Raw genomic sequence first — 23,077 nt, forward strand, 5'->3', positions numbered from 1 at the left:
AAGGGAGAAAATTTAGAACTCAAAATTTTTAAAAAAATAAATGGTATAATTTGTCTTTACATGTAGTTGAAAAAATAAAATGCTGGTGATAGATTGATTTGGATGAGTGATTCAAAGAGCAATAAGGACAAAAAGAGAGTAAAAACACCTTCTCTGCAACTCGAAGTCTGAAAGTGCTGCCTGAGAGGTTAAACCACTTGCCCAGAATCACAGGGCCAGTATGTGTCAGAGGCAGGATCTGTAAGGCTTCAAGACAAGCTCTCCTGTCAGGTGGTTGTTCACTTGTGCCTGACCCTTGGTGACCCTATCTGGGGTTTTCTTGGCAGACATACTCAAGTGGTTTGTCATTTCCTTCTCCAGCCCATTTTACAGATGAGGAAACTGAGGCAAACAGGGTTAAGTGACTTGCTCAAGGTCTCACAGCTAGTAAGTATCTGAGGGCAGATTTGGACTCGGGTCTTCCTGACTCCAGCCCAGTGCTCTATCCACTGTGCCACCTAGCTGCCCTGCTCTCTACTGCTCAGCAGTTAATTGGAGCAGTGAATAGAATCCTGGACTTGGAGTCAGTAAGACTTGAGTTCAAATCTTGCCTCAGACACTTACAAGCTGTGTAATCCTGGGTAAGTCATTTAACTTTTCTTAGCCTCAGTTTCCTCCATTATAAAATGGGGATAATAACAGCACCTACCTGTCAGGGTTATCGTGAGGATTAAATGAGATGACACATGTACTGTGCTTCACAAATCTTAAAGTGCTGTATAAATTCTATTATTACCATCATTATACTGCTTCCACAGGGCTCAAAAAGCTCATATAAATCTAGGCTTTCGTTTGAGGAGGAGAACAAGACCAAGGCCCAGTTGAAGTATAGATGAGTGAAAACAGTAATAATGCTGAGAGAAATAAGAGTAGGGGTCCTCAACCCTTGCAAGGGAATGTACCTTTTTCTTTTCTCCAAGCCTGCAGGTCTAAGGGGGGGTGTTTTTGGGAGAGAGAATGCTGACAGTAAAGTGTGCCCCCCAAAAAAGCAAAAAAGCGGCAGCTGATTTCTGCCATGCTTTCAGCTCTCCCTTTTGGGACTGAGAATTTGGCTCCCCCAAGATGGGTGTCATGGTGGAAGCAGAAGCTGCCGGGTAATCTCCCAGGGAAGGCATTGAAATCTCCAGTCTGATAGTCAGGCTGTCTGCCTACAGGTCACTGGTGACTTGGCAGCTGTGGTTTTGCTGTTGTTCAGTTGTTGCAGCCGTACCCAACTCTTCGTGACCCCATTCTGGGTTTTTTTTGGCGAAGATACTAAAGCAGTTTGCCATTTCCTCTTCCAGCTCATTTTACAGATAAGAAAACTGAGGTAAACATTGTTTAGTGACTTGCCCAAGGTCACACAGCTAGTAAGTGTCTGAAGTTGGATTTGAACTCGGGTCTTCCTGACTCCAGGCCCAGTGCTCTATCCACTGCACTATCTAGCTGCCTGGTAGCTAAAGTGGGGATAGAAATTGGATGGAAATCTAATTTCCTTGGTGTCAGCAGAGGATCTAAGAATTCCCATATTCTCTTTCCTCATGCAGGGCATTCTGGTTAACACCTCATTAGCAAGAGGAGAAAATGATGAGATCAGACTGTTTAAGCTGGAAGAAGCATATTTAGGGCTGGTGTGGGGCAAAGAAAAATTTAAAGACCTTAATCACCAAGGGGAGGTTACTAAAGTCATAATTGAAGTGTGGCTCAGGGGAGTGGATTCAAGTCTCGTCAGGTGAACTAGGTGAACACTGAACTCTAAGCCCTGGAGACTTGGGTTCTAGTCCAGACTCTGCCATTAACAAGCTTGTAAACGTGGGCAAGACATTTATCCTCCCCTATTAAAATGATTGTAATAAAACTTTCCCTGATTCACCAGGCAATTGTATATTTGTGTGTAAGGGGGATGGGGCAAATAAGGGGAGCACAGAAGAAGGAGGTGGAGAAAGGGAGAGAGAAGGAAAGACTTTGATGGAGGGGGGGACCATATTTAATATCTGTTGATATTATTACTCTATGTGAAAATGTAGCAGGGAGTTTAGGGAGGTGACATGTTACTTTCTGTGTGGCATTGAGCAAAAGCTCCTTTCTGAGGTCTCAGTCTCCTCATCTGTAAAGTGGGCTGGACTAAATTAGTTCTAAGGTTCCTTCCAGCTCTAAATCTAAGTGAATCACAGACAATTATTTCTTCATTATGAAGCATTATGGCTTTTCATTATAGAATCCCCTGAGGGGACAGGAAGTTATAGGAAAAATCAGAGATCTTTAGACATTAATCTGGTTCCCTGGCCTCTGGGATACCTGGGCAAGGTGATCAAGGGTGAGGATGCCTGACCGCTGCTGCAGCGCAGAGATGAGGGGGTATCTTGGTCCTTTGTAGCAACTTCTCCTGGAGCTTTGGACTGATGAAAGCAAGGCAAAAACTTGGCTTTCGGAGCTTCAACCTCCTGAAACTGCCCTAGCTTTTTTAGAATTTATCCTTATTAAGGGGAATCACAGCATTTCTGAATGACGCAGAGGATCTTGAAGGAATGTTAGAGCTCAGTCACACCATACTCTCAATTTGCAGAGCAGAGAACCGACCTCCCCAGAGGAGATGGTTTGTTTGGCTTGCCCAGCTCTTGTTGCTTTTTCAGGCACTGATTTCTGGTGTTCAGGACTTGGGCTACTTTTGGTAAAAGGTGTATTGGAAGAAATCAGCAGTTTAGTGAGGGCAACAATACTTGTGACTCAGGAATGTCCTTGGGGAAAGCATCCATCCCACACCCAAACCGTGTCTGCCATTTCCCCTCATAGCCCAGCACTCCTAAAACCACCTCCCATCTGACCATCAGTTAAGGTTGGCCCAAAGCAGCAGATCACCTGGCATCTGACCTGTTAGCACTTGTTAAAAAGGTCAAGAAGGGATGATTCTAGATAGTAAAAATGACTAGGAGAGGTTGATGAGGTGAAAAAGAACGCTCTGTGATTATTGTTAACTGAACTGAGAGGAGGTAAGCTAAGCAATAAACATTTGTTAAGTGCCTTCCACGTGCTGGGCGCTGGAGATACCAAAGGCATAAATAAAACATCCCCTGCCCTCAAAAAGACTGTGACCTAGTAGGGAAGACATTGTATGAATAAATATAGAAGTATATGAAAAATAAATATGAACTAGATGTGAGGCCCTGTAAGATAGGGGAGAGTATTAGCAGTTGATATGAGAGGGCAGAAAGGAGAGGGAGCCATTTTTGAAGATCAAAAAGGCAAGAATATATATTTTTAGGCTGGGTTAAATTACTCTGAAAACTGGTAGAGCTTTGAATTGTATGCACTTCCTCAGCTGATTTACTCTAAGGCTTGTTCTGACTTGCTGCCTGGCTCCGGCTACATCTGGGGCCAAGCCATCCTCAGTTCTCAAGGAGCTGAACAGTTCAGAAGGGAGGAGCTAGCACTGCTAACTAGATTGAATAGTCTCACAGCCAATTTAAATGAATATTTTATGTTCCATTACAGTAAGCATTTTCAAAGGAGAAGTAAATGGATTCCTTCACTGTGCAGGCTGGTTGCACAACAATCTTTTCTAGCTTGAAAAATTCCTTTGAGTTCTAGTAAAAAATGAAATGTGGATTGCCAGAATATATGATCATGAAGTGTTTTAGCCAAAAAAAATCACTTCCCTTTACATAAATGATATTACAAAGAGCATACTCTGTGCTGAATTTTCACTCCACCTTGTCCTAAAGCAAGCAACTTAGGATTTTGCTTTGCAAAGCGCAACTGTGGGTGCCTCTTGTTTGGGGATTATACTAAGATAATAATAATAACGGCTAGCATTTACATAGTGCTTTTAAGGTTTGCAAAGCACTTTATAAATATTATCTTGTTTCTCACAACAACCATAGGAGGTAGGTGAAATTAGTATCACCATTTTACAGATGAGGAAACGGAGGCAGGTGATAGTTAAATGACTTGCCCAAGGGCACACGGTTAATATATGTCTGAGGTAAAACTTGAACTCGGGTCTTCCTTACTCCGGGTCCAACACTCCATCCATTGCATCACCTTAGCTGCCTCTAAAAATTGTCAAATGCTTCCCCATTTTTACCACCCTCCTAATTCTAATGATTGCTCCTATTTTCTGGTCTTAATTTGTTTCATATCTCATCTCGGACTAAAAGTTTGTGATCCACATCCAACAGAGACTAGAAATGTGGGAGAAAATAACAATTTGAAAGATGGCAATTCTGAAGTAAAGCACAATTGCACTTTCTGGCACATCACAAGATATAGCATTTGTAGTGGGCAAATAACAGCATTGAATGTGGCTCATTTGCACAGGTGTATATTATAGAAGGGCAGCTAGGTAATGCACTGGATAGAGTGCTGGGCCTGGAATCAGGAAGACTCATCTTCCTGAATTCAAATCTTGCCTCAGACATTTACTACCTGTGTGACCTGGATGAGTCACTTAACTCTGTTTGCCTCTGTTTCCTCATCTGTAAAATGAGCCAGAGAAGGAAAAGGCAAACCATTTTAGAATCTTTGCCAAGAAAACCCTAAATGGGGTCATGATGAGTTGGATGTGACTGAAAATGACCGAACAACAACAACATTATAGAATAACCACATTTCTGAATGTTGCTAAGTTTTAACAAGAACAGATTCCCTGGGATGCTTAATAGTTGTGTTTGTTTCTTTTATGAGGTATTATTGGGAAGTGTAGATTGAGCTACCACAGAGGCAGGATGTTCTTACTCAGCTAAGATTCTAGTGACTGTTTTTTAGTTAAATGCCAGAATTGACTTTTAGCAAAGCATGAATTTTGACTTGCACAGATGAGTTTGGGATGACTGGGCAAAGGATTAGGAAGGAAACCAGAAGGCTATGCTCCTTTTCAGCATGCCTTCTCCAGAACAGTAGGGCAGAGGATGAAAACAAAAGAAAGCAAACCCGAAAAGCTTAGGAAGGTCAAAAGTTCTTCTGAAGAATCCCAAACAGATCTTCTGCATCAAACCTAATACTGAAATGTGAACAGGAAGAATAAATGAACATTAGAATTGAAGGAAGGACAGGATAGGGGAGTGTACTCAAATAGACTGTTGGTTTGCCTTGAGCTTTATAGATGAAAACTGATTTACCTAGCTATATAGCTATATAAATAGGCATGATACCTAGATAGAAAAGAATAGTAAAACTTGTATTTCCATTTCTCTGCTCATGCATTCTGGTATATTGGAAGAAGATCCCTCTCTCTTCTGGCTCTTCCAGAGGTTCTGAACCTTTTTTTTGGGGGGGGGAGCATTGATCTCCTTTGACAGTTGAGGGAAGTCTGTGGACCCCTTCTCAGAATAATGTTGTTAAATGCATAAAACAAAATACATAAGATTACAAAGGAAACCAAATTATATTGAAATACAGTTTTATCAGAATTTTAAAAACAGTTCACTGACCCTAGGTTAAGAACCTGATTCTATTCAGGTTCTACTCCTTCAAGGCCCAACTCACACTAGCATCCTATGTGTGAAGCCCTCATTGATCCTCCCCCATTTCTGAATTCCTGCAGCACTATGTGTATTGAATAATTGACCCTATACAGGCACTTTGAAAGTTATAAATGGGGTGCGTCCCAAGGGTTTTTTGTTGCCGTTGCTAAGTTAATTTGAAAATGGGAATGCATTTTTCCCATAGAATCAATGTTGTTAAATAGTGGCTAGATTCTTCAGGGATGGGGAACCTGCAGCTGCATCTGGCCTCGACAGGTTCCCCAACCCTGGGCTACACCACAAAAGCTGACTTTTTACTCATGATACAGTTAAACTATAGCATTAGCCTGAGTTCTGGAAGCAAGGAATCATTCGGAATAGGAAGAAGAGGGGGAAAAAAGGTTGCTCTCTTTTTACTGAGGAAGAACTTGACTCAGGGGAAAACTGTGAAATCTGTGAATCTTTTCTTTTTTGTACCGCCCACCTCTTTTCCTACACTCTCTCCTGCTTCCAGGGCACCTCTCCTCTAATCCCACCAAAGTCCAATTCTGTGACAATTATCCCAGTCCTACTCAGTCCATGCAAAGCTCCCCACATACTAAAGTTTTGTTTGGTTTTTCCTTCCCTCCACAAAGCAGCAGAATGTATTCTCCACGGTCACCCAGCTAGGGAGTGTCAAGGTGAAGATAAGAAGCCCACATCTCCCATCATTCTGCCTTGTACAACACACACAGTTAGGATCCTAAGTCTAAATAAATGGGACCACATTGGCCATCTGGTGCAATCTCCTCATTTTAAAGTTAAAAGAAGCTGAGGCCTAGGGAAAATTAATACGTTGTCCTGAGTCACAAAGGTAATAAGCAGAAGAGGTGGGAGTTGAACCCAGGGTCTGTGACTCCACAGTCACTACTCTTTGCTTGGTGTCATACTGCCCATTACGTGTTCTTAAACTATGTATCTCTTATTTTCCCTTATACTACTACTTTCATACCTACAAAGTATCTAACTCAATTCTGAGAACGTATCAGATCTCAATAATAGTTATTGATTGATTGAAAATAAGTACAGTTATTTAAATATATTTGTCTTGCCCCCCATTCTTGCATGTCAACATACAAAATGGTCCCAAAAGTCTTAGTGAAGTTTTAAGCTATTAAAGCTCAAAGATATTATTTAAGTGATTAAAGCTGAATGCTGTGCTAAGAGTTTAGGTATATCCTGTATTATGTTTGTTGAAGTGAATTGTTGCTAAGTTGTCACAGAACAATCAGAATTCAGGCAAATACTCTGGATTCCCTTTTTCATTTCTTTTTCTGGCTAATTCCCATTAGGCTCTATCTACCCTTCTTTGATCTTATATTCCCTCTTGTAGATTGCCCTTCTACTACTTAACACTGTCCCACATCTTGATAACATTTCTTTTCTGACAAGCACACTTTTGGACTACAGCTGTCAGATTTGAAGTCAGCCTCTTGGTTGGAAAGGAATATAGGTTTGTCTCTTCGCCTGCATGCACCTGCATTTAGCAGCCAATTGCTATTGAGAAGAGAGATCTAGAAACAGGCTTTACCCAACCTGTCAGGTGCAGCTATTGCCCCAATAGACCTACTACATATTATGTCAGAGGAACACAGGTAAAGGAGTCAATCCAGCCACTACCTGTTTCTTATTGAATCTTGTTGTCTTCTGCACCTTGATTTGAAAGAAAAAAAATAGCATTTGAAATAGAAAAGCGATTGTTCCAAGTTTTTTTTTTTCCTGCCTGTATAATTTGCAGAGCATTAGGAATCACTGGCAGGATCCTGCCCTATCCCTGAGAGATGCCATGGAAGGTCAAAACCAGGCCAGTCATTCTGTTGCTTCCAGCTTCTTGGGGTCAGTTATTAGATTCAACTTTCCTCTGGAGGCAAGGCCATTCATTCATGAGAAATGTCCAAATGAAGGGGGGTGGGGTGTTAAACCAATCCAGATTGTTTGCACTGGCTGAATTGATTTCTAGTACCCCAGCTCCCATCCCAAGGATGATATGATTTCTCTAGTTTTGACCTAGTCCATTGGTCTAGTCCATGATAGGAACTAGCTGAAGCTCTTCCTCTGGCTAAAAGGGGTGGCTATTGGTGATGTTTATTTACATGCACATGCTGTGAAAGTTACTGACCACTCTGCTTAAATTGGGGGAGCCCCATTTGGCTGAGTGACGCTGTGATTCCTATAGTATTTGTAAACAATATACTAAATGTCATGTAGTAGTGAAGCCCCCTTTCAGCTGCCCTGTGCCACTCCCAGATTTGCTAATTATTTGCTTTTGCCTTTTTTGTGAGGCAAGGGGGGGGAGACGTGTGTCATTGTTTGGATTTCTTTTTCTGAATGGCTCTTCTTTCCCAACGCCAGCAGATCTGATGACCATCTGGTTCTGTTTTGGTCACTGAACATCTGCCCTGATGTTTTTGGAAATGAACTGCCCCTGGCAGTCTAAAAATAACCTTTGTGTGACTGAGGAATGAAAGGGAAATGATCACAGCTTTGTCTTCCAGTGGAAATTGACAGAGAGAATAGAACTTGAAGCTTAGATGTCTCCTGTCACATCTACAGATTGTTTATCCCCACGTGCTGGGAACTGTATAAAGTATGACCTGAATTGGGTGAAACCAATCCTCTTAAAACTGTGCATTGGATATGCTATGTTTGTGGGATGGAGTGGGTAGAGATAAATCTCTGCAGCTTGAACAGTATACCCACAGGCTTTGAGAGCTGGCCGAGAGACAGTTCTCTGAAACTGGGTATTATGTTAGTCATGGTGCATTCAGGGCGACATCTGAGAGGCAATGGATGCCAGTTTGAAAAGTGTTTCTAAAACATTCCTCTTTTGTAGCCTGGTCCACTAGCTAATAACATAGAAACTGCTTTGTTGATCTCTTAGCTAGGCTTAGGTTTTTGCTATGGCTTGGATCAACTTGACCTTCATCTGATCTTCAGCTCTCAATTTGGGGGAAGAGAAAACTTGTGACTCCAAAGTAGAGGAAAACTCACTATTGTTTTTATCCAGAATTTTCATAAAGTACTTAGATATTTTTAAACTCTAACAAATTAAAGCTCATAGGATTATAGGCTTAGAATTAGAAGAGACCATCTAATCAAATCCCTTCATTTTACAGATAAAGAAACTGAAGCCCAGAGAGGTTATGTGATTTGCCCAAAGCTTTTTTAAAAACTTATTTTATTTTTAATTTATGGAATAAAACAAGTATTTCATAACATAGTATGATAAAAAGATGATTGCACGTGAAACTGCAAATCTATTATGCACAACTTGCCAAAGCTGCACAGGATTCAGACCCGTCATGTGACTCTAAATCCAATGCTCTTTCCACTGTATCATGTTGTTTTGTAAGTGTGATGGCATATATGTAAACACTATTCGAGATAATAATACTTAAATCCTGGGGCAACTGTGTCACACAGATGTTCACAGTGTCACCATTTCAGATCCTGTGATTCTGTTTTAAAATGCCATTCCACCCCTGTCCCATCATACCAGCAGCCCAAGGTAGTATTTCAGAGAGCTAGGACTTAAGTGGGTGTACCACCATCTTCCCACTCACCCAGGTTCACATCCTTGATATCACCTCAATTCTTCACTCTCAGCATGCATGTCCAATCCTTTGCCTAATCTTGTGTCCACTGCCACAGTAACTCTCATACATCCCCTTCTTTCCCCTCAAATAACCACAAGTCTGGTTCCGAGCCTCATTTCTTCTTCCCTGGACTACTGCAATAGCCTTCTAACTGCTTTCCCAGTGTTATTTCTCTCCACTCCAATGTCTTTTAATTAGCTGCCGAAGTCACTTTTAAAGGGCAAAGGTAGCTCTGACCCCCACCCCTGCTCAATGAACCCTATTGTCTCCCTGTTACCTTCAAGATCAAAAATATAATCCTCTGTTCAGCATTTATGGTGCCTTTCCATTTCTCTTATACCTTGCTCCCCTCCATTCACTCTACAGTCTAGTCATGCTGCCCTACTTGGGAGTTTTCAGACACACCCTTCCATCTCTAGTCTCCTTGACTTTGCACCACCCATTCTCCTCGAAGTGCTGGTAGTACTCTACCCCCTCCCCTAGGCCTCTCCATTTCCTTTACTTCTTTCAGGATGAAGCTGTCATTCCATCTTCTGGAATAGGCCCCACGGAGGCTTAGTGGCTTCTCCTCTCTGATGACCTTCCCTTTCCTCTCTCTACATCTTGTATGCACCTAGTTATTAAGCTGTTCTTTCCTGTATTAGAGTGTATATTCCTTGATATCAGGGATTGTTTTCACCTTTCTATTCCTCATGCTCAGGCACAAGGCCCGGAACATAGAGCTTAATAAAGGCTTGTTGACTGACTGACTGACATCACTACTCACACGTCTAGGAGGGATCTCAAACTCAGTAGATCTAAAATGAACTCCTTGTATTTCTCCACAAAGCCATCCCTTGTCTAAACTTCCCTATTTTGAACTTTGAACCAACCTTGAAATTCTAGTCATCTTTGGCTCTTTCCTCTCCTTCAACCTTAATACCCAACTGGTTGCCAATACTTGTCAAGCCTCCCTCTTCACTTGTATAGCCTCTATCCTAGCTTAGGCCCTTACCACCTGTGGTCTCTCCTTTCTCTGATCCCTCTTCCATGTAACTGCCATAGATCTGACCATGTCAGCTTCCTCCTCCAAAATCCTAAATGGCCTATTTCCTCTTGATTAAAGTACAAATTCCTTAGTCTGGCACTTGAAGCCGCTTACCACCTGCCTTTCCAGTCTTATTTTGTATTATTCCCTTTTATGTACTCTCTATTGCAGTCAAACTGACTTACTGGCTGCTCTCTACACAAATTTGATCTCCTGCCTCCATAACTTTGTACACCTGGTCCCCACATCGGGAACGCACTCCCTCCTCACCTTGACCTCACGGAATCCCCAGCTGTCTTCCAAGCTCAGTTCAGGCTACATGAAGCCTTTCTTGAGCCTCACAATTGTTGGCACTCTGCCTCCTGAAATAACTTTGTCTCACTTTGTACTTATGTGATATATATGCATCCATTCATTCACTCATCCATCCTTCTAGTAGAACGTCAGGGGCTGGTGGGATTTTGTCTCTTTGTGCCCAGCACCAAGGCCAATGTCTTGTATATACTCTGCTCGACAAACAATCCATGCTTGCTAAATGTCTGTTGAATTGAATAAACGTTCAATCCAAAGTACTTCAAAACTTTGAAAGATCTGTCATTTCAACAGGGTTAATATTCAATCAGATGGCAACCTCTCAGTCAGTGTCTTAATAACTGACTGTAGAAAACAAAAACAAAAATCATCACCTGTTCTCTTTTTTTTTTAGGCAATTGAGGTTAAGTAACTTGCCCAGGGTCACACAGCTAGTTGAACTCGGGTCCTCCTAACTTCAGGGCCAGTGATCTATCCATTGCGCCACCTAGCTGTCCCAACTCACCAACTTTCTTATCACAAGCCTCTGAAACTGAGCTAGGCTTGTTCTCAGTCCTCCAGTCCATTGCCAGAGTATCTCCTCTGCTAGCAGCGCCTTAAAGGGTCTAGGATCAGCTTCATGTCATGCTGGAGCATCAGAGGGGACCAGATTATTAGAGTATGTTCTTGCTTCCATATATTCCACTGGTGTTGTTATAACTGTATGGAACTTGTGGTGAGAAAACTTTCTCTACCAAGGCAATCTGCAACCATTCTTCAACTTAAAATCTTAGTTTTCTGGGAACACTGCAGAGTTCAATGAACAGGGTAACACTGTCTGTGTCAGAGGCAAGTGGCCTAGTGGAAAGACGGTCAATCAATCAGTTGCCTCTGAATCAGAAAATCGTGTGTGTGTGTGTGTGTGTGTGTGTGTGTGTGTGTGTGTGTGTGATGAGAATAGATGTGATATAGATATATATCTATACACACATATACTATATTTAAAGACAAATAATCCAAACAAATGTGTGCATATGATATATATAAATAACATCATAGGATATATAATTCAAGTGCTGTTGGATTATACAGAAATTGGAACAAAGATTTCTATATTCATTGGTTCGAATGTTTATGTTTTGAATCTGTGAAATGCCCTTCTTCATGATATCCCAGAAGAGGGGATACAGGCACTAGTTTACTCTTTCGTCCTTCTTGGAATGTCATGGGCTGCTTCCCATGGGGTGGAGGGTTACCCTTCAATACTGTGGCAAGCAGAACTCCAGGGAATAGCCATGAACTCAAGGGAAAAAATAGGGAGAATACCAAGAGAGATGGTGCCTCAGACCCCATAACCTTATCCCCAGAGGCTGATTCCTCTATTGAAAAAAAGTTGAAGAGAAGTAGATTTTGGCTTAATGTAAAGAAAAACTTCCCAGCAGAGAGAGCTGTCCAAAAGTGAAATGAGCTACTTCAAGAATCGGTGACTTTCTGGCCTTTGGAGGTCATTAGGCAAAGGCTAGAAGACCACTTATTCATCAGGAATGTTGCAGGAGGCATCTTCTTCATCTGTGACATCTGAGATCCCTTTCTCCTCTGGAAGTCTCTGAATCTGGAGCAGTGGATGGCTAGAGAAGTGCTACCACCATTTGGTAGGGGGACAAGAGGAAGCTTAGCTAGGGCCTGCCCACAGTACGTGGTGCTGATTGGTCTGATCAAACGCCTTCTTGAGGAGTTTCTGGATGTCTAGAGAATAGTCTGAGCATCCTCTCCCCAGTGAGCGCCCCCATACACACTTTTGGCTGTACTCACCCCTTTGGCAACATGAAAGTAAAGTCTGTATAATCTGCAGTTGTATGTATGTATGTATGTGTGTGTGTGTGTGTGTGTGTTCCTCCCCATCACAAGCACAGGCTGGTTTGTTATTTTAGGATTGCTCATAAATGTTCTGTTGCCGTTAGTAATTTAGGGTTTTGTAAGTGCTGAAGTATTCAGGTGGGGGCTGGGGTGACATGTAGCCTTAAAGGTGGTAACAAGCTCCGCTCTGAGGGTTGGAACATCCCTGGCTTGTCTCTGCTTCTTCACCATTAATTACCTTTGAGAACTTGGGGGAGAGCTTTGCTAGACTTGTATACAATGATCCTGAACATGGACTTAGAATAAAGGATCATAAATTTAGAACTGAGATCCCAGAAACTGTCTAGTTCAACTCCTCACTTCGCAGATGAGGAAAATGGGCCTCAGAGAGATTAAGTGACTTACTTGTTAGGGTACCACAGAGTAAGGGGCAGAGCTGGGTTGGGACTCATGTTCTCTGACTCCAGAGAACTGACTCACGTGTATACAACTTAAAGATGTTGCTTTCTAGGTTAATTTCAAACTTACTCCTATTCAAGTTCATTCTTTTTCATATCCTCCATGCTACACATTTATCTCCTTTATTCTGTATCCATCAGTCAGTGTGAAAGATTTTTTAAAAATTATCCTCAAGGACTTATTGCTATCCCTTACCTCATTTTTCTACTCTGGCCTTTGCTTAACAAGCATTCACTTCAATTATACGAGCGTATGTTAAGTTCCTACTATGTGCAAGGCACCTACTAGGTGCAGGGATTTTTAAAAACGAAACAATCTCTGCCTTCAAGGAGCTTACATTCTATATGGGAATACAACCTATATGGAGACGTATAAATCCAAGGTATTTTGAGGAGGCAGAGAGCCCTGACAACTATCAGGAGAGGATGATAACAACAACAACAACAACAATAATAATAATAATAATAATAATATTAAAGCTAACATTAGAGGGTACTTACTATGTGCCAGGCACTGTGCTAAGCACTTTACAATTGTTATCTCATTTGATACCTCCCTATGGAAAGTAAGTGCTATTATTACCCTCATTTTATAGATGAAGAAACTGAGGCAAACAGAGGTTAAGTAACTTGTCCAGGGTCACACAGATAATAAGTTGTCTGAGACTGAATTTGAACTCAGGTGTCCCTACTCCAAGCCTGGCACTCTATCCACTGTGTTACTTTGCAACTTTTGACAGAAGGTGGCAGCTGAGCTGAACTTTGAAGAAATCTACAAATTCTAAGGTGCTTCATTGAGGAGACAGAGCCTTCTTGGCATGAGTGATAGCCTATGGAAAGGCAGGAAGGCAGAAGACGGATGTAAGTTTGTGGAACAAGAAATAGGACAGTTTGATTGTGATATATGGTTCAGGAAGGAAAGTATTACTTTCTGAGTGACCTTGGGCAAGACAACCTATCTGAGTCTAAGTTTTCTAATTTCTAAAATGAGAATAGTAGTAGTTATTATGAGATTTAGTGAATAGGGCAGCATCCTTGGAGTCAGGAAAACCCTAGCATCAGGGTATAATTCTAATCTCTGCCTCATACTGACAGTATGATCTTTAACCTCTCAGAGCCCCCAGCAACTCTCTGGGACTCTAAATTTCAGAACAGGTACAAATCTGCATTGACAGAGGGAATTTATTCAGCCAAAGTTCCTAATACCAATGAGGTCTCAGGTTTGTTTGGATTTTGGACAAGTTCTATGATTCCAAGTACTTGCATCAAATATTATGAAGATCAGCTGGGATAAATGTATGTGATAGTCTCTGGAAGCTCCTTCAAGAGCACAGTTCTCCCCCTTCCTCTACTCCTTCTTCCCCTCCCCATTCCCCTCCATTTTCCCTTCCCTCTCTCTCATTATCAGGGCCTATCGCTGTGTTTGATATAGAGTAGGTACTTAATAAAAGCTTCTTAAACTTAACTGAAAGGTAGCTGGAGAGAGATGATCAAGGATTGTGTGTGTGTGACACATAATGACACCTTTGGATCTAGGAAAATTATTTTGGAGCTGGTGGAAGATAGATGGAAGATGTGAGAGGTTGGAAGCAAGGAGACCAATTAAGAAATTATTCCAGTTAGTCCAGAGGAAAGGTAAAGAGGGCTTGGACTAGTATTGTGCCTATGTAAGTGGAGAGAAGGGAACCAATGTCAGAGATGCTGAAGAAGTACAATAAAAAGACGACTCATTCTTTTGTGTCTTTGAATAACAGTCTGACTCCAGCTCCTCCTTAAAGTCCTTTCTTTTAAATGTTTTGCTTCCAAGGATCCTGGACCTCTGTAGCTGATGGTAAATCATTGATCCAAAAGGACTAATCTCTGGCATTATTCACTGTTTGCCTGCTGCCTGCATTTCCCATCAAAGCCAAGTTTTCTTAGACACAGGCCTAAGAAGCCCACTTGGAGCAGATTTCATTTCTGTCTGTCTGTAGCTCTGTATTGTGATGCGGTTGTAAGAGATGCCCCAGTTATTAATCCCCACTTACAGATGAGGAAACCGAATCTCAGAGATTACATAACTTGTCCCAGGTCACACAACTAGTACAAAGCTGAGACCCTCACCCAACATGGTATAGAGTAGGGAGAGTGGCGGACTTGGTGCCCAATACTCTTTGTACTTGTACCTCCCCCTGTACCATACTGGTACCAGATGTAATGCAGACACCCAGCTGCAGGTCAGAACTCCAAGCTCAAGAGATCCATTGGTATCAGCTTCCTAAGTAACCCGTATCATAGGCATGTGCTACCACCATTGAGCCTTGAGACAGTCATGTGGAGTAGGCACGGCAGGTGTTATGATGCCAATTTTACAGATGAGAAAAGAGAGGAACTGGGAAATGAAATTACTTTCTAAGGAGGCCCTAAAGCAAGACAGCATGCTGTAGTGAAAAGCACAATGGGATAAAGCTCAGGAGACCAACGTTTTTCTCCTGGATTTGCCACTAATTAGCTAAATCTTAAAGGAGCTAATAAGCATTTTTTGTGTGTGTGTGAAGCCAGGGAAGGTATCTCCAGTTTGAAATTCTCCATTGGCCTTTCTGGGTCTAAAATTGTGATTTCTCTGATTGGCCTGAACATACTCCTTGACTCAGCAGCCCCTTTTTCATTCATTGTCATATTACTTTGTTACTGTGCCCAGATGACTTCAAGGGTATATTACCTCCTTCCACCCTACCCCCAGTTTAATTATTAAGTCCTTGAGGACAAGGAGACATTTATTTTTGTAACATCATCTTTGTTTTTCCTATCACCTACTTTGATACTCTTTATCTAGTAGTTGTTCAATAAGACTAATCACCTGGTCAGGAGAATTAGTGGCATTACAAATATACTGAGAACTTATTTGCCGTTTTGTGCATTATGACAAAAGCGTTACTAGACAGAGCCACAGATACACAGAATGCAGCTTGCTGTGCTAGAGACGGTGTCTAAGAGAGACACTGGCTTTGATGGGAAATTCACACTAGAGGAATAATGGGAGCAGCAGGCTTTGTATTGATCATTTACCGTCAGCCAAGGAGCTTGTAGGAAGTCTAGGAAATGCCTTCATATAAAGGTTCTGAGCTGGAAATGAGCAGATTGTGAGGTGCTCAATTCTTTTTTCTTTTTTCTTTCTTTTAATGTGAAAATTGTTTTTTTCAAATTACATATAAAAACAATTTTTCAACTTTTGTTTTTTTCAATGTTGAGTTCTGAATTCTCTCCTCTCTTTCCCTTTCCCCCTCCCTGAGACAGCAAACAATTACATATAGATTATAAATGTGCACTCTTGCAAAACATAAAGTGAAAGTAGCATGCTTCGATCTATACGCAGATTCCATTAGTTCTCTCTCTGGAGGTGGGTAGCATTTTTCATCATGAGTCCTTTTGGAACTGTCTTGGATCATTGTCTTGATCACACAGTGGATCATCCTTATAATATTGCTTTTACTGTGTACAGTGTTCTCCTGGTTCTGCTCATTTCACTTTGCATTAGTTCATGTATCTTTCCAGGTTTATCTGAAAGCATCCTGTTCATCATTTCTTTTGAGGTGCTTCATTCTTAAAGGGATATTTTCAATAGCATATATGTTGTAAAGAGATTGTGCCATGAAGGTGTGTATCATTTACCTAAAGAAAACCTTCCTTTACCTAAAGGAAACTCACATGTAGACAGCAATCCTGTGAGGCCATTCTTAAGCCCTTTGAATCTCAAGATTGCATGGACCAGAAAAGGACAGCAGCCAAGAACCTAAGCAAAGCTCTTTGTCCATTGCTAGTCCTTGAAATTAATTGGTAATAATATGCTTCTTTCCTTTAAAGTAAGATTTCATGCCATTCAAGTTCATGTTAGAGTGGAAAAGGTCATTGGAACTAGAGTTAAAAGGTCTGAGTTCAAGTCCCTCCACTAGCTATAAGATTTCGGACGAATTATAACCTTTCTGAGTCTGTTTCTTCATCTGTAAAATGGGAACAATAACACTTGTACCAACTACCTCACAGGGCTACTGTCAAGCTCAGTTGAGATAAGATTATGAGAAAGCCTCTGTAAACTCCATGAGGGCAGGTCTTATCTCATGTGGTGCCTCACACAGTGCTCTGCACACACTAGATACTTAAGGAAATGCTCATTGAACTAAACTGAAATGAAAGTGCCATTAAAATTATGACTGATAAATAGACTCACAAGTTCCTAAGATGACATTCATCGTTTTAAATTCGGTGCTAAACTTTGTTGTTTTACACTGAGATAGTCTTACTGGGAGCTTAAGTGGTACAGTGAATAGGGTGCCGGACTTGGTATCATGAAGAATTGAGCTCAAATCTTGCCTCGAACACTTACTGGTTGTGTGACCCTGGGCAAATCACTTTATCTCTTTCAGGCTCAGTTTTTTCACCTGCAAAATGGGAATAGTAATACCACCTATCTCACAGAGTTATTGTGAAGATCAAATAAGATAATATTCAAAGTGCTTTAAATGAGCTGGAGAAGGAAATGTCAAACCATTCTAGTATCTCTGCCAAGAAAACCCCAAAGAGGGCCATAGAGAGTCAGCCAGGACTGAAAATGACTGAACAACACCACAAACCTCAAAGCACTAAATAAATGCTAGCTATTATTACTGATTATTATCTATCATTACTACCTTCTTTAACTATCAGTACTAACTTCTTTAAAGGATTTGGCTACTTTTACTTCCTAACATCTGATAGTACCAAGAGGATTCACTTATTACATAGAAAAGCCATTTATATCATGAGGGGAGTGAAGGTCACAGGCTAGGAATCAGTAGGAAAGCTCATTGTCTAGGGCTTCTCCACACAATAACATTCCACCCATTTAATAGGTACCAAATGAGGTAATAACAAGCAAATTCTGGAATGCCTTCCCTGTCGGCTTCTAATGTGTGTCATGGTAGTATAGAAACAAGAAAAAACCAGGAACCTAATTTAGGTCTGATAATTAGTGTTTATAGGCTGGAGGCAGGATGGTTATAGAACATCATTAAACCAAAGTAAATGACCTGGGGCTTGTGTTTGGATCATTTTTATTTGCATGTCTCTTCCTGAATCCTCCAGGTCCTTGTTTACTTCTTGTAGTATCCTGAACAAAAGGCTTGCCCAATCCTCAACACTTAGAAGTATATATCAACAAGCCTAGCCAAAGAATTGGTTTTCTAGTGAAGTGGCCAAGTTCTAAACTTTATCTTGGCCTCCCTCCTCATCTTAGCCAAAGCCTAATTTTTAAATTTTAGTTTTTGTAAGAACTATTGATAAATAATCTAACCAAACATGGAATGAACCCACAAATATGACCCTGAAATTTCAATTATTTAACTTTGGCTCAAAAACATATATACATTTTTTTGCAAACTCAAAATCAAAATGGTACATTTGCTCTGTCTCCTTCTGAGTCTCCCTATTTATAAAGAACCAATCCTCTGCTGTTGTTTTCTCTTAATTTGCTTTTCTGATTCTGCTCAGCTCATTTGGCCTTCCTTCAATGGGACCTTCCATATTTCTTTGAAGTCTTCATAGTGGTGGTTTTATGGGCCATAATATTGTAATATATGAGTACATAGTAATTTATTCAATCACTTCCCAGTTGGATCAAATGTTTTCCTCACAATATTCTCCCTCCCACATACAACAATGTAGCATAACTAGAAAAAATAAAAAGAGGTAGAAGATCCCAGCTCTTTCTTACTCTTCATCATAAACAGGACTCCATCTGCTCCCTCCACACTTCTGCAGTGACTGGTCCTCATGCCTGGAATGTACTCCCTCTTCATCTTTGCCTCTTGCAATTTGCCTTTCAGCTCAGATGCCATGGAGCCTTTCATGACCCCCACCTCCCAGATGCTAATGCCTTCCTCCAAAATTATCTTCTGTCTATTCTGTACATACTGATATATGTACATACATACACATATCTCCCTAGATTCTAAGCTCTTCGAGGGCAAGGACTGTTTTACTTTTGTCTTTGCATCCTCAGTACCTAGGACTGTGCCTGGCATACATCAGGCCCTTAAATGTTTGTTGATTCATTGATGCTCCTAGAATCTGGAACATCTGGAACAAAGTAGATTTCCTCTTAGAAGCTAGAAACTGATCACTGTTTCACCATTTTAATGTCAGTGACTTCTATCACAAACCCAGAAGTTTGGAAGCTAGGACCAACATAGGAAATAAAGATGATGGAGAAGCCTGGCAACAGTCCTCAGTCATTTGGACTTGCTTGGAGAGTGGCAGACCTTGTGAGAGTCCCTGCTAAACGCATCTGCCGTGACAAGGTCTATGAGGTATTTGAAGTAGGAAAAGCCTGGGACTGGATTAGAAGACTTCAGTTACAGTCTGGATTCTACTAATTACTAATTGTATGACCTGAGAAAGTGACTGAGCTTCCGTCTAAGCCTTAGCATCTGCATTTGTAAAAGTCGGAGTAAAACCCCACCAGTAACTATCTCTTTGGGGTGGAAGTGAGATGGCCTGTATGAAAGCATTTTAGTCACTGCAGAATTTGTGCATAAACATGAGCTGTTATTTCCTTTCTACCCACTACTAGGGGAGAAAACAAGAAAGCATAATGGTGCCCACTGGGGGGGGACGACAAATGTCAATAGTGTCATTTTTTCATCCACCTAATAGAATGACATAGTGCTGGCTTGGAAGGCAGAATCCTCCTAGCTCTATTCCTGACCAACTTGGAAAGCTTTCTTTACTGCTGTGTGCCTTCTCCTGTCCTTCCCTTTAAAATGAAGTAGCTGGACTAGATAATCCCCAGATGTTTCTTTTAGTTCACAGTTCAGTGATCCTATGAATGCTCAAAGATGACTTGTACCCCTTAAATATATCCACAGATGTGTACGTCTGTTGTTTATGTATGAGGAACTGAAGTGAATTTGACCTATTTAAATGTAGATATTTTTTAAAAATTATACTTGAAATTTTTAAACAAAAATGCTATTTTAATAATAGCTAGCATTTCTATGGAGCTTTAATGTCTGCAAAGCAATATATACATATTATATCTCATTTCCTCCCCACATTTGTTTTGGGAGGTAAATGCTATTATTATCTCCATTTTAAAGATGAGAAAACTGAAGCAGATAGGTTAAGAGACTGGTCCAGGGACATATAGATAAAAGTAGGGTGGGACCTGAGCTTAACATTGAAATTATTTGTTATTCAGTCCTTTCAGTTATGTCTGACTCTTTGTGACACCATCTGGGGTTTTCTTGGCAAATATACTGGAGCAGTTTGCCATTTCCTTCTCCAGCTCATTTGACAGATGAGGAAAATGAGGAATACAGAGCTAAGTGACTTGCCCAGGGTCACACAGCTAATAAATGTCTGGGGCCACATTTGAACTCAGGTCTTCTGACTCCAAGCCCTGAGCTCTATTCAAAATATAACCTCAACTAACTGGAATGCTCAGGCAGTAGGATTTTGTTTCATTTTGTTTTCTTATGAACTGAGAGTAAAAAAACAAAAACAAAAATAACCTTTTTTGTTGAGAAACTTGCTGAAAAAACGTGTGAGTAAAAGCTCTTGCCTTGGTGAGAACATAGTTTGATGAATGTACTTGAATCTCTTTTGAATGAAGATCTTGAGACCCAGGGCCCTTAGTCTAAATGTCAAGGCTCATGGTACAATTTTGTAAGTGTAGGAAGTGCTCGGCTGAATCCTTCCCAAACCCAGAACAGGTTTCATTTTTTTTCTTTTCTTAAAACATAGATTTTCTGTGTGTGTGAGAGAGGAGGGGGGAGGGGAGAGAGCATATGCGAGCCAGACAAAGAGACAGATCTAGACAAACAGATGAACACAGATAGAAAGATACACACAGACATATGCATTGAAGGACAAAGGGAGACAGAAATGGAGAGAGACAGACAAGCAGAAAGATAAAGACAGACAGAAAGACACAGAAGGACACATAGGCATATGCATAGAGGAAGAGAGAGAGACCTTATAACTTCTCACCTTCTGAAAGCAAAGTGTAGGAAAAAAATACTAGTCCAGTGACATTTTCAGGGCTGTTTTTCCTCCTCTCCTAGTTAATCAAGGTCTTACTGTACATTAATAACTGAAGAATCATAGGATAAGAGATTTAGAGCTGGAAGAGACCATGGGGACCATCTGGTCCAAACCACTCATTTTATAGATGAAGAAAATGAGGTTCACAGAGGTTCAGTGACTAGCCCAGAATCATACAACTAATGTCAGAGGCAGGATTTGAATCCAGGTCTTTCTGAAGGGGAGGTGGGCTCTATCCACTACACCTCATATCTCTTTAGAGTAGGAAGAATAGTTCCTCTGAGTCAGGAACACAGGACCTAATTCCATCATTCCCTATAACTTCCAGTATGACCTTGAGCAACTCTGTTAAAGTCTCTGAACTTCCATTTCTTTCTCTGCAAAATGAAGGTATTGGACTAGACAGTGTTTAAATCCAGCTCTGAAAACTCTGATTCTTGCTGTAGTACAAAAAGAAAGAGCACTCGATTTTGAATGTGAGACCATAAGCTCCAATGCTCTCTTCTGGTATGACCCTTTTGGGGCATCCGTTCCTTTATGGTTAAATGAGGGAGTTGGACTTAGATGGCCCGGAAGGTTCCCTCCAATGTGAGATTCTATGATGCTATGATCTATACTCACCATGGAAATCAAAATCAACTGACTCCAGCACACTCTGGTGAGGAAACACACACACTCTCTCTCTCTCTCTCTCTCTCTGTCTCTCTCTCTCTCTCTCTCTCTCTCTCTCTCTCTCTCTCTCTCTCTCTCTCTCTCTCTCTCTCTCTCTCTCTCTCTCTCTCTCTCTCTCTCGTTCTCTGTCTCTCTGGCTATCTGTCTCTGTCTGTCTCTCTATCTCAATGTAGACCTGCAGATGTTTGAACTTCTACATTTAAGAGAGCCAAGAGGGGAGATGAAACCCACACTTTCTCACTGCCAAATCCAGGGTTCTTTTCCCAAGTCTCGATAGAAAAACCTCCCAGAGTTAAGTAAAAGGGTCACAGATGACCTGTTTTTGGTCTGCACTGTGTGAACCCTCTTCCTCACATGACACCCATGTTGTAGTTCAGAGAAATGCTTGGGCAATGGCTCTCTCAGTAGATGGAAGAGTGTATTTACCAGAGAGCCTCTTCTCCAGTATCCCTTAGCCTAATGCTATAATCCCTGCCTTGTCTGTTTCAGATGATTGAGCCTGATAAGCCCCAAGATCCCAACGGTCTGGAAGGATCTCGGGGAAGCTGCAGAAGCCCCACCATGGGGAGCTGCCTGATGAAGTGTCGGAGCCGTTCCCAAGGTAAGTCCTGTTTGATGGAGAGTACAGGTCCTGCCCATGAAAGGGAGGTTGGGAGTGCAGTATGGCCAGGACCCAGCCTGAGAGGTTCATGGATAAACCCATTAATAAGAGTCAGCTATTTCTTTCCATGAAACCCCTAAATACTTGAGTTAGGAAGGAGGCTGGCAATGGCACAATGTTTGCATTCAGCTAGGCTTCCCAAGCTGAAGCTTTTTATTGGCTGCAGAATGAAGTGAAAGTCTATGTCTCTGTTTGCCTTAGCCTACTCTTAAATTTCCTGTGTATTGGGTTCAGTTTATTTCAATGGGGCTTTTTAGAAGGTGATCACACCTCCCCAGTAGAGTATTCATGGTGGCCTGCTCTCCAGCAGACATAAATATGCACAGATATCCTTACTCCAAGAAAACAAGGGGAAAAGAACTTTTCCATCACCAAGCCTCATTCACTCTACATCTCAACCAGGAGTGGAAACAAGGTGGAGTTAGAGATCTCAGGCCAAATACTTTGCTGCCTTCCCAATCTCATCAGCAAATTTTTAAATTCTCAATGAGTATGAGCTTTTGCAGAAAGTCAAGATTACTCCCTAGAGGGAATATTTAATACCACTGTGATTAAGTGAAGTACCTTCTTAAATGGATTTGTTACACTGAACAGCAGCTACACCTGCTTCATAGACTTAAGTCCCTTCCCTGTTGGCCCATTCCTCTACTCGTCCAATTGCTCTTTTTCCATTTGACATGATAGAGGAAGGCCTGTAAAGTACACTTTTTTATGAAGCTGAATAAACCAGTACATTGTAATTTTTTTTTAATGAGGCAATTGGGGTTAAGTGACTTGCTCAGAGTCATACAGGTAGGAAGTGCTATGTCACTGAAACTGGATTTGAACTCAGGTCCTCCCGAGTCCAAGGCCAGTGCTCTATCCACTGTGCCACTTAGCTGCCCCCATTTTGATTTTTTTGGCTGTGGGGGAGGACAGTAAGTATCTACAACATAGAG

The 23,077-nt window shown here is 41.3% G+C and overlaps 1 protein-coding gene across 6 annotated transcripts in view; it reads left to right on the forward strand.

Moving 5' to 3' along the window:
• The window catches only part of PDZD2 (PDZ domain containing 2), a 486,763-nt gene that overhangs the window by 388,908 nt on the left and 74,778 nt on the right, over positions 1-23,077 (forward strand). For all 6 annotated transcript variants that reach the window (XM_020995096.1, XM_078153229.1, XM_078153227.1 and 3 more), the window contains one exon: positions 21,968-22,079. In XM_020995096.1, the coding sequence (XP_020850755.1) occupies positions 21,968-22,079 (112 nt within the window). The remainder of the gene's footprint in view (positions 1-21,967; positions 22,080-23,077) is intronic.

The sequence above is a fragment of the Phascolarctos cinereus genome, unplaced genomic scaffold (assembly GCF_003287225.1).
Source record: "Phascolarctos cinereus isolate Bilbo 61053 unplaced genomic scaffold, phaCin_HiC Scaffold_4;HRSCAF=312, whole genome shotgun sequence".
Lineage (NCBI taxonomy): Eukaryota > Metazoa > Chordata > Mammalia > Diprotodontia > Phascolarctidae > Phascolarctos > Phascolarctos cinereus.